Here is a 12986-nt window from a genome sequence, read left to right as displayed (position 1 = left end):
ACCATCCTTTAAGCTCAATACCAGTAGTATCAAAGTGCACAAATATAAAGTCCATACTTTCAGGAATTTAAGTCAAAAAGGAGCAGAGATAGAAGGACTGAACTGCGTTTGTAGAACACGTGCCTGGAAAGAGTTGTCTCACTCTACATTTGTAAAGATTTGCATAAAATAATCACTCACTATTAAAGAAAATTGCACTACTCATGAAAGAGTAGTGCCTCTACTCAAAGGCTGTGTGACTGTCAAGTACTAACTCTGGGGCTACAGAGAGGGGAAACGATAAGCCTAGCTTGACTGCACTTAATCCCTCTTAAACTGGCATGCCATCTATATACCTCCATTTCACCTACATAAGGAAAGCAAACTCCTTCAAACAGATGTTATTCTTAAACCCACCCAGTTTTAAGAGAGAGGAAAGGCATGGAAAGTACTTTATGTTTTATTACAAAAGCTCTTCATTAGCATGATCTCTCATTCACAGAGCTCAAGCTTCTATCAGGAAGTAAACATTAAGTAAACTCCTCCCAACTACAACTCATGATTGCACACACTAGAGTGTTATCAAGAAAGCCAGAAGGCAAGATCAAACCCTCTTCTCTATACACAAAAAACTCATTCTAACTTTTTAACAGCAGATCTCTCTGGAATATAAACAGGCTTTGCTTGGTCTCTAGATCATGGGTAGCTAACCTGTGGCTGTCCAGGCATTCCTGGACTACCATCTTCCCTGACCACTGGCAATGCTGGCTGCAACTGATGGAAGTCATAGCCCAGCAACATCTGGAAAGCCACAGGTTAGCCACCCTGTTCTAGATTTTATATATTTGACTTTGTATAATTGCAAAACCTATTAGCTTGTACTATGGTTTGCAGGAGGGGGGCGACATCTACAATAGCTACATAAACAATTGCCATTAACGCTCATCTTAATGTCAGGCCTATCCGTGGCTCATATTCCGATTTTAAAAAGTATACACAGTGGCCATATTGGCACATCACAGTAAACCAAGGTTCAGTGTGATATGAATGAGAATAAACAAGCCGCAGCAAAACGCAGGCTCATTTGCTTCACCCCGTTCCTCCTCCCACGTGCCTGGAAGAAGTTCAGAAGTGTTTGTTCGCATTTTTGAATAACCAGAGCTTGCCATGACATCTGGATCCAGAACTGTGGTTAATCTTAATAATGTTTAGTTGAAAGAAGCCAGCTTCAATAACTATTGTTTGAAGGTGACTTGTATGAAACTAACCAATGGTTGGTCTAGCCAACATGACAAACATGTTAAACAAAAGTGGACACTTCTGAACTTCTCCTCTAGGCTGGACAGGATCACAACAGGATAAGGTGAGGAGAAAGCAAACCCAAGGCTCACTGTGGCTTGTTGCTGCTAAGCTATGGTTTAGTGTTACGTGTAAATATTATCAATCTGATGGTAAATCAAAAGCAACCCACTTTTTAAATGCATTAGAATCGTCACTATTAGACATGAGAATATAGTAGAGCCCTGTTAACTTCAAATCTCCAGTAGCTCCACACTTGCTGTAGGGACCACATTTTGTGAGATGTCGGACTCCTTTGAGTGCCCAATTATGCGTTTAAGAAAGTAGATGATGTAATCATTTGCTGGGTCACAGCTTAGAGATATCAGATCTAGAGACTACACAATCACGTAAATATATGTGGTATACTACCATGATTTTATTATCTATGCAAGCACATGCTTAGCAAATTAACACTTGTTATTTTATGAAGTATTTCAGGAATCCAGGTGAGTATTACTCTATGGGATTTAATTTGAGCACACCAGAGATTTCTCGTAAACATGATTTGTTTTTCTACAGTTCTTGAGCAGGTGGATTTTGCTAATGAATAGTATTACTACTCTATGATTTTCACCTGAACTTCATATCCTGTTATACCTCAGACCTTTTATCCAGCTTTTAGGCACAAGAACTTCAGAAACTAGTAACAAACACACCTGTCTTTGTGTTAAATCACAAGCTATGTATGAAATGTAAAACCATTTGGACATTATGCCAAGCCTTTTGCTTTTGTGAGTAAAACAGAACCACAAGCAAGTCAGTCATCTGTTTTCTCTGCTTCTGCAGTAACATACAGAAGTGTAGACCCCTTGATCTCATATACCAAGAGTGGTGAGCCTTTGGCTCTGGAGATGTTATTGAACTACAACTCTCATCAGCTTCAGCAAGCATGGGCAGGGATGATGGGAGTTGCAATTCAGCCAACAGCTTGGAGAACCAAAGGTTCCCCACACTGTCATACAGATGTGATTTATAAATTCCAAGTAACCTTTAGTGCTGTTTGTAGGGAGGATGCACAAGCCCCAACTCCACGTTACAGCAGGTGCAGCAAAAGCAGAAGCCTGATTTAGTAAGTATTCACAAAATACAACAAGAATTCACAAAAGCAGATTATTTTTCACTTGGAGAGGCAGCAGAAGTTCACTAAATTTTTGATGGAGTATGGGGAGGGTTGGCTTTTTGCTTAGCAGACACCTGGACATACAAGGTAGCAGAGCACCGTTCTTTCTTTAGTTTTTTTTAAAAAAGCCTTGCACCTTTGCAGCCTCATCAACAGGCCATGCTTCCAAGGTTCCCATGGGAAGCTGCAGAGATGCTAGAGCGCTGCAAGGCTTTAAAAATGTTTAAAAGGGAGAACGACACTCAACTACTTCTCAGGGTTCATAAAAATCAATGGTTTTTTTAACAAATTGGATTTTTAAATTTTTTAATTGATTTCAAAATTTTCTTTAAAAAATTAGTTTAAAAAGAGCCTAGATCAAAGATATCATCATGAATACTAATTACACAACTTCTTGTTATATTATATGAATATGTTAACAGTAGTTTATGTAGATGGGAGATAACCTGATCAGTCCTATTCTGCAGGTGGTGTGCATAAAGTGCACATTCTCTCTCTCTCTGCCTTGCCTCTCTCTGTGCAAAGATAGAAAAGGTTAATGAATAGAGAATGTGGGCAGATTGAGGAGATCTGAACAAGGAGGAGACCACTGAAGTGGTAATCCATTTGAAGGCAGTAGTCTCTTCCTCAGGTGCAGAGAGAATTTTTTCTTCCTTTGGACTAATTCATTCAAAACTGAGAAATAAGTTGGGAACCAAAAAAACCAGGAAAGCTTGCAGACAATGAACAAGGAAGACAAAGGTAAAGACTGAGTTAACTGTATCCAATATTTTAAGTTTCTCATGTTGACTTGGCTGAAATTGCCTAAATGTTTTTTAAGGAACTTTATATTTATCTAAAAAATGAAATAGTTAACCATTCAAAAATCCATGTGCATGTTTTGTTAACGTTGTTTGTTGAAGAAGAAAACTAACCAGAAGATTAAACAATCTTATTAGTACAATTTAAAAGCCTGTTTGGTGGTGGTGATTCTGGCACATCATGACAAAAATATCATGATTAATTCAACAGTCAGAGCTGGTTCATCTCCTGAATGACTCCACAAGTTCATTCTGCTTTAGTACTAAAATAAGCAAATTACAACCCATGTTTTAATTAATCTGAAAACTATTCAGAATAATTGCTTAATGTGTACCTATCTTCTAAGAAAACCTACATCTCTGAATATGTATTAGGTTATATTAAATAATAATGTACTTCTCCTACAAAAAGATGATTAAATAGACTTTTCCTCACTAGTGATTTAAATTGTGATTAAAATCATTAAAACTGAGTCCAGAGAAGCGATTTAAATCATGATTTAAATCAATTTGATTTAAATCAAATCAACCCTGCCACTTCTTAATGTTATCAAAGTTAAGCACCAAGCAAAAAGCCAAATCCCTGCCACACATAACATACACATTTATCTTGGCCCACTCCAATTTTAGAAGGTAACTTCTTTTCACTCCACACACAAATGGCTAAAAAAAAGAGAAACAGTTTTCAATCATATTTCCGCTTTCCTTATTTTTCCTACTATGCAAAGTGGAGATCTCAGTATTTCTACATTTTCAAAACAATTTAAAAAACCAAAACCAATTATATTGCACTTGTCATAAGTTACTTTTTCTTTCAAAACTAAAATACCCCTTATGCTTTGATCACAAGCAACTGGTTATGGTTTTTCTGCTTTTTACCGTTCTAAAATAATATTATAATCTGAGAAGTTGACAAACTTGCAAGATATTGGGAAACAAGTTGCACAACAGGAATACTATCTTGCAGTTTTTACAAGGATTACTAAAATAATGTATGTGAAGTGCTTTGAACATAGGCAAATGTGTTACATAAGCACTATTGAAATGTATACTTAGAATTCTAACATATGAATACAGCAAGTCCAAGTTTGCAAACACACAAGGAGCTAAGATTGGCTACAGCTTCCTGTTAAGTGTACACTCTGTGGCAAACATTTGTGAAATGACCTCAAAATCTTCTAAGAGGCAAAGTCCACATCCTAAATTCTAAGGCGGTCCCAAAATGTGTTCTGTGGATCACCAACGGTCCACAAGCTTCATTCAGGCAGTCTGCAGCATGTCCTGATTAAATATTCATATTAATTTTAATTGTATTTGTATTGCTCCTTTTCCTTCATACTGTATTTTAGTATGTTACAATTTGAATTCTATGGAATACAAAATGTAGTACAATAAAATACAATATAAGAAATAATGCAAGCAATAAAAATACAATTAAAAATCATATAGCACCTAGCCCAGCACATTACAATTGTTAAACATGCAGAAAAATCATTAAGTGATCTGCCAAGGCCATCAACAATTTTTCAAGAGGGGAAAAAGTCTGGGAACTACTGTTCTAAAAGCAAACTCATTCTCAGATTGCTGGTCCTTATGTAGCCAAAATGATACCAGCTACACACACAGGGAAACTATCAGCATAATTGGGCAAAGCCCAAGGTTTGCAGAAGCACAAAAACACTTTAGAGGGGGAAAATCTTAAGCAAGGTGTTGATCCAAAAACAGCCCAATGGGAACTGAACAGAGAAGTGCTGAGGCATGGGGTGGAAAACCAGGAGAAAGGAAAATGGAATAGAGCATCAGGGGAAAAAACATGGCTGGTTGGCACCCTGACCACAAGCACTCTCCAGGGGAGTATTTTGTTGCAGATACCACTTGTGTAATATCTAGACTAGAACTAGGATCATTTGGTTTGTGAGAGACAGCTCACATCACACTAAGCTAAATGCATGGGTTCCCAGTCTGGAGATTGCCCCCAGTCCTGCTGCACTTAGGGCTAAACCATGGTTTATCTTAGTGTGTCATCTGAATCCAGGCTCAAAGTTTGTTCAAGGTACTGGTATACAAAGCTTGGCAGCATGATACCTAAATGATAGTAATCCATTGGGTACGTAGGGGATGAGACTATGTTCTACAGAACAGATAATCCTGCAGATGGCATCTTATCAAGAGGTCTGTTCCACAAAATGTTGGAATTGAGCCTTTACTGTGGTGGCACTTACTCTTTGCAACTCCCTCACATTATATATCAGACAAGCATAATCTCCATTGACCTTCTGGCACCTGTTGAAGATTTTCACCAAATCTTCTAAGCAGTCATTTATCTCAGTCCACCAAATTTGAATTGATTATATATGTGTTGTAGTTTTAAGTAGTTTATATATACAATTGTTTTAGCTTACATGTGTGTGTATGTATGTATCTCATTGTGTATGTTTGTTATTATATTGTAAATTGCTTCATAATAATAATACTTTTATTGTTTGTATCCAATGGCCATCACAATATAGTACAACCAGTCAAATATCAAAAGGCAAATAGAGCCCAATACACTATAAAAAAAACTCCTATTATAAAAGCTCACACAGAAAAAGGCTTAGAATTAAAATAGACTAGTCGGAGGCGGGCCCCGGGCATGCACCCACAGTTACTAAATGTCCGGCTCTCAGTTTCCCTGCCGCCAAGGGTAAATTGCTTCAGAATGCCTCATGGGAAACAATTCAGAAATGAAATACAGTAGGGCCCCGCTTTTCGGCGCCCCGCTAATACGGCAGAGCCAGCAGGGTGATCAGCTGGAGCATGCGGAGCGCCAGCCACCGCGCTCCAGCTGACAGCGATCAGCTCCAGCTGATCAGCTGTAGTGCATGATCAGCTGGAGTGTGGCGGCTGGAGCTCCCTGCGCTCCAGCTGATCACGCACTCCAGCTGACTGCGATCAGCTATAGCGTGCAAGCTCTCTGCGCTCCAGCTGATCGTGCGCTCCAGCTGATTGATGTCATCTGGAGCGCTGCAGCTAGAGCTCCCACGCTCCAGCTGATCATGTGCTCCAGCTGGAATAAAGTTGGGCCCCACTTTCTGGCAGTTTTCACTTTTCGGCGGGGGCCTGGAACGTAACCTGCCGTATGAGTGGGGCCCTACTGTAAATAAAACAAAGAGCAAACACCTAAGTTAATAGAAATTGGTTACATGCCATTTTACCCAAATTAAGAATGTTTTCTTTGCTACATTATTGTTAGGAATGTAGCCTCTAATTGGTAAGTGGGAGAACAATTAATTATTGAGGGGACATTATAGTGAATGTTACTGTAATATGGAATGAAAAGAGAACATTAAATATACATTTTCTTAACTACAAGTTATAGTTTGCGCTTATTAAATATAAGTTGTCTTACCCTTCCTTGCATATCTTAAAAAGGAATTTATACTGATGCTTTGATCATATTTAATTTTGATGTATTTCTTAAAAATATGATCAACTAGTAGCCCTGCTACCCTTGTAAAAGTAGACTTTAACAAAAAGGTTACAGCTACACATTACCCCAATTATCCATTTTCAGTAACTGTGTACTTTAGTAACAGAAAATTTCCAAAAGTATCTTGGAGAACAGCATTCCAAAGGTTATGTTCACATTGAAATTAGGGGCTATCAGTCAGGAACCTAGATAACAGAAATTATATAAAGCCAACTTACACAAATGTTTCTTCCGTGTGCTGTGTCACATATTATGCTATTTAGAAAGCAGAGAAGAATGAGACACTAAACATTGATACTACCCGTTATAAAGTAAGAATAGGCTGTGGAAAGAAGTGATACTCGCAAAATTTGCATCAGACCTATTAGCATTGAGTTTCTCTGAACTGGTTGCAACAGCAGCAGAAACAGCAACTCTCCTGGCACTCAAGTTTTACACAAGGATTCCATACAAGGATATATAGGAACAGTGCACCCGTCCCAGACCCGCCTTCAGACACTTACAATTGCAGTTCAGGATGCTATGGATAAAATAATATCACATATCTGCCACAATGCTTATCAAGTTTGTGTACCATCAACTTTCAATTCTACAAAGGCAGAATCATCATACAAATTTAGTAGTCTAACAATATAAATTTCACCTGTCACACTTGTGGAGGCTGTTGTGATATATATGATATATAACCATTGTTAAGCCTACAGAACCACTGTAGAGGGTGAATTCAATGTTGTACTAGCAGACTTAAACTCATACACTGGGACTTCCTCTTCTTATCCTCTCCCTGCACACCTTCAAAATATGCTCCAAAAGACCCCCCAACCAATTACTTGCTTCCTTGATTTTTAACTTCTCATTTCAAATAGCTGCTAAAACGAAAGCAAGTTTTATCAAACATTCCAACTTGCAAATATGTGAAGTTTACAAACCCTTCTCTCCACACACGCACCCCCAAAAAACCATGTCAGAACAATTTGAGTGGTGGGTCCGGTAAGCAACTGAATCTGGAAGAAAATGTTATTTGGCCAAAAGAGTGGCCAGCTTGCAAGGCTGACCAAGCTATTAACTTTGAAATCTCCTATATTAAGCCTACCTGCTGGTACAGTGTTAACACTGCTGCTTTTGATGTCACTATCATCCATGTTTCTGTTAGAATTCTTCTCTTTTAATCCGTGTACTGTGTTCTCAAAAGACACACATTTGCTAGACAAAATATCTTCACTGATTGACTGATTAATTTTGCTATTGGATTCAAGTACAGAAGAGAAGTCTCCAGACTGAGATGCTTCAACAGACTCCAACTGAGAGGAACCTTTAGCTTGTGACACATTCTTTGAAGATACTGGCAGGGATTCTTCATCACTGTCAAATCCAAATGGATCTTCTATTGCTTCCTCTTCTACTCTGGGTTTTTTAGGAATTTCAGAAATGTCTGGCTTGATGTTGGGCCTCTTCTGTCCTAGCTTGGCCATAAAGGTAGTTTCTCCCCATTTTGTACTAAGAGTAGTCCGTTTGTTGGAAAAAACTTCATCAAATTTTGAACTGCCATGGCCCCCTTTCCTGCTATATGTCTTCCCAAATCTGGATGTCATTTTGACTCCTGTTTCATATTCTCTGTAGAAAGAAAAAAGGTATATTCTTAAAACACAATTTTTACTACATCAAAACTTACATATAGAAACTTCTTTCAGATAACCAATAGTTACAACAAACAATACCCATGGCATTTTTACATAATATAACCTAAAGCAAAGCTGGCTAGCCTGTGACTCTCCAGTGATTACTAAATTACAGCTTCCATCAGCCTCAGGCAGAACAACCAATGGTCAGGGATGATGGGAGTTCTAATTCAGAACAAGTGGGGGATCACCAGTTAGTCACCCTTGACCTAAAATAACACAGGTTATGAATAAAAATAAAAATCTGTAAACTTAATTTTTTTCACACTGCATCCACAAACTGCACCTGATGAGTTATATTGAAAGAAAAATACCAGGTTTCCCCCTAATCAATTGTATACATAGTCCTGTGTCTTTTTACACTAACAATAACACAACATTCAAATTAGAAAGGATTTGCATCAAGTCTTGAATGCAAATTTTCTACCCAGGGTAGAAAATTCTCCCCTTGCTATTCCAAGGCAACCATTCCATCAGGCTTCAGTAGAGAGGAAGAACCAAGGCCACTTCTCTCTCTAAAATGTTTCCATCCATGCTGGTTGTTGAAAGAACTGATAAATGTTTAAGAACTGGTGCATGAATTTGCTAGTTTTCCATCATCCCTCCACAGCACTTTTTCCTTTTGTGCCGTATCTTTTCTAAATTGCAAGCCTGAGGACAGATATGGCTTTTTTTTTAAAAAAAAAAGATCTATAAGGCTGCCTTGGGAGCCTTTTTTGGCTGATGCGCAGGTAAGAATGCTCTAAATAAATTAATGAAGTTAAATCATGGGATGGGGGAGAGGGCAGGGCTCATACCTATGGCTACAGGCTTTTGCCTCTGACCTCAACACTATTCAAGGCTGCCACTTCTAAAATGATTAACATCAGTGGCTCATTCCCTCACTCTGTTGCTACCATATAACAGCTTTAATCATCACTGATAGCAGGGCTTGTTCTTGTGGTCAAACCACAGTCATGATATTGGTTCTGTTCTTAGCAATAAATAGCCCATACTTCAACTGTGACATGGAATCAACCTTGGGAACTCTTATCTAACATAGCTCTTGGTAATTTTCCTAAGAATCTTGGGATTTTATCTATATTGTTTTTAAGGTACATTTCTAGACCTCAGATGATATTATTGACTACTACCACAGTGCATCCTACTGAAATTGCAAAAATCAAAAAATCCCAAATCTGAATACTATGAGTGAGGAACTACATTCAGCTAAAGAGAAGAGAACCAGATGTTTCAATATACCACAAATGTTTTTAAACATACCACACAATTCAATACAAATCTTGTGCAAGTAAGCCAATATCGCTAAAGTAATTCTGTTTACTGTTACCACCCACCCCAATCATATGACATTTATACGTATATATTTCATATAAGTACAATAAGCAATTTAATTGTTCTTGTTAGTGAATTGTTTTCTTTCTACCTCAGTCTAAGGCAATACTGTGGCAACTATTTCTTTAGGTTTACATCCCATTATCTTCTCAGAGAATGGAAATGAAGTTGTTCATGATAGTACACACACAACAAACAGCCACGAAAATAGCTGCAAAAACAGCCACAGCTTCAAAAACCCCAAAATAGCTCTTAAGCAGAATATAATACACTGTAGTAGATAAAAGTAAAGAAGTACAAAGTCATGGCTGATTGTTATTAGGCCATGAAAATAAAAATCACAGATTTCTCACCAGATAAAGATTGTGAAAAGCATCTGTAACAGCTAATATTCTAATATTCTATGTACAGTACATAGTCCAGGAATAGCGTAAGACTGTGCACCTCATTAATGTAGGACAAATAAATCCTCTCAATGATAGGCATCCTTACTCCCACAAGACTAGAGATTAGAGGAAGGTTGCTACATAACTACTGTTACCCTTATCACAAGATTTCAGAGCTAATGGGAATTAAACATTACTGGTTACTTTAAAGAAATCCTATTGATATTTAGTTTTTCAAGCTGGTTTAAAGTTGCTATTTGGCAGAAGAGTACAAATATCAGCAAACCCTACTATATAGCCATTTTACACACTCACGTGGATCATTTTATTAAACAAAAGATAGATCAGTGGATCATCATATGCTCAATTGTACTAGAAAATGCTGGTGAAAGGGGCAATCGAAAGGTGACCTGCCCTAGTATCACTCTGTCGGCATCAATGGCACCACACTGGTGTAACTTTTCAACTTATACTTTAGGAGTTGTTAACAAATAGTGTTACTTCCCAAGGGGCACTTGACAGTCAGAACAGCACACAAGTATTCTGAACAGTATTTTTTAGAAGTTACCTATTTAAAGAATATGATACCTTATTTTTTTACCTTACTGTGGGGATGGGGAAACTGGGGTCCTCCAGATGGACTCCAAATCCCATCAGTCCAAGCCATCACAGCCAATGGTCTGGGATTAGGAGAGTTGTAGCACAAGATTTAGAGGGTCTCAGGTTCCCTATCAGTCCCTACAATTTAGTTCAATAAAGCTTGGAATTATTGTAAGTTCCAAACACTGAAATTAGTCTAAAGTTCAAAATCAGATGAAACATTAAGAGAGCATTACCATACTCACTATTAAGGAGGAAAACTAGTCCTGAAATGTTAGCAACTAAAGTAACTTCCCCTTTCTCCCTTCCACTCATCCTGGAGTGCTTCAGTTTTATTTTCCTGTTCGCAACCTAGCCCTTTCATACTACTTGCCACTAAGATAATAACAGACTGGGACACTGAAAAAGAAAAACAGATACTATAAAAACATAAAGTTTACTACATTATTAAATATTAATACTATATGATTTTCCAAAATGCTACATTTAGAGTCTAATTCACCTGATCAATCCTTTTAAAGATAACATGCCTTAACAATGCATTTTCCGGAGCTGCGCCTTAGGTAATGGAAAATGGGCTTCCTAGGTTTAACTTAAGGCACGGATGATGATGCTTTATGACGACAGGGGCGGGAGAATAACAACAGGGTCGTCCAGAATGAAAAGGGAGATGTCGTCATTTCCCTTTTGTCTCTCTCATCTCTGCTACTTTCTTCCCGCCTCCCCATCCACGAAACCAGCAATAGCCAAAGCACCAGAGCGACCACAGGGGCAAACTCAGCAACAGAATTGCGGCCCCTGTTTCCGTACTGGGGTCCATACAATGAGGGGTGGGGAGGAGCCACTGAACCCAAGAAAGCGTCTAGCCCCACCCTAGCAGGTGCGGGAAGACCACATGAGAGCTTGACAGGAGTATGCCTCCTGTGTAGTTTCACCAACTATCCCCGAGAGGTAACATCCGAGTCGAAACGGGCGATTCCACGGGAGATCAAACGCGTCTCATCAGCACCACCACTTACCCCGGAAAAGGGAGGGGGAAGCCGCAGCACTAAGAGTCAACGCCTCTTGCCCTGGATTTCGATCCACCTGATCCTTCCGTCCAGCCTTCACTGAAGGCCCTCGCTTCCAACAGGCCCACTCCCCAAGGGGAGGGCGAGGAAAGGAGAACAGTTGCCTTGTGCAACCAGATTCTATATGGCGAATAAGACCCACATATGCAGGCATGTAACCCGACTCGCCACGCACGTTTCCTCGGAAGTCACTTTCACCGCGTTCAGCCAGGAACCGAGTCCTTCAAGTGCGTGCTCACAGGAGTGCAGCTCGATCACAGATGCATGTCATCGTGTGCAACGGGGGAGGAGGGGGTCTTACTACTGAGGAAGCCAACATAGGCAACGCAGCCTTGAAAGTTAGCACCACAACCGCCTCCTGCTAGGTCAACTCCGCACACGAGGCCCGCACAAATCCCCTCTCCTATCGTGTCCAGAAAAATAATAAATCCCTCCCGGCTTCATTCCCGGGGCCGCCTCAACTCTCCCCGCTCCCCTTTTGCGGCCTGCGAAGTTTCCAATGCAAGAGTCGTGGGAAGAAAGAGAAATAACGACCCACCACCGCCTTCCCTTCCTCCCCTGCCTCTGGAGGACTAGGCAAGGCCGAAAGGAGTTCGGTCGGCCTTTTTCAATACTTACCTCAACAAGGCCCAAGAAGGGGAGTGAGCGCGCGAGGAAACACACACACACACACACAACCAAAAAAAAAAACCTGCCGGAATAGGTGGAGAGGGGCGGAGGTGGCAGGGGCTCCCCGGTCTCGTGCGCAAGTCACTCTTCGAATTCCCAACCGTCACCGGGACCAGCACACCGTCTGACGAAGTGACCGACTGGGCTCACTTCTTCCCCTCACTCGGTCTCTTCGGGCGACGCCCCCGGGCCTCGGCTGCTTCTCCTGCCTTCCCCGGGCTAAAGGCCTGGTTTCGCGTTCTCCCAGCAGCAGCGCCACCGCCTTCGTCTTCTCCTCCTGCGCCGTCGCTTTCTCCGCGCCGGGATTATTACTACTACTGCGGGTGCTCTTTCAACAGGGCCCTGGACCATCTCTCCGCCATTTGCCCCCGCTCCTTCCGTCACTGCGCTTAACACATTCGGCCTCGCCGCGGCCAATCACGGCCCGTTTTACTCAACCGACAAGCCGGGCGACGTTGCGCATGTGCCTCCCTACCACGGTGGACAGGTCTCGAAGTGCGCGCGCGCAACGAAGGGCTGATAGGATTTGTAGTTG

At 40.4% G+C, this 12986-nt stretch overlaps 1 protein-coding gene across 5 annotated transcripts in view; it reads right to left on the bottom strand.

Annotated features, from left to right (window-relative positions):
- Positions 1 to 12667, bottom strand: part of WAPL (WAPL cohesin release factor) — a 55138-nt gene extending 42471 nt beyond the window's left edge. For 4 of the 5 annotated variants that reach the window (XR_009763898.1, XR_009763897.1, XM_061635038.1 and 1 more), the window contains exons 1-2: positions 12478 to 12667; positions 7806 to 8326 (exon numbers count right to left, since the gene is read on the bottom strand). Coding sequence is in view for 3 of the 5 variants with exons in the window: in XM_061635038.1 (XP_061491022.1) it covers positions 7806 to 8304 (499 nt within the window). In the remaining 2 variants the exon portion in view is untranslated. Of the gene's footprint in view, positions 1 to 7805; positions 8327 to 12400 lie in introns of all 5 variants that reach the window. The other variant, XM_061635040.1, reaches the window with a different exon arrangement.
- Positions 12668 to 12986: the final 319 nt, after the last annotated feature.

The sequence above is a fragment of the Rhineura floridana genome, chromosome 7 (genome assembly GCF_030035675.1).
Source record: "Rhineura floridana isolate rRhiFlo1 chromosome 7, rRhiFlo1.hap2, whole genome shotgun sequence".
NCBI lineage: Eukaryota > Metazoa > Chordata > Lepidosauria > Squamata > Rhineuridae > Rhineura > Rhineura floridana.
The sequence above is the reverse complement of the archived record's forward strand: the minus strand, read 5'-3'. Positions and strand labels throughout refer to the sequence as shown.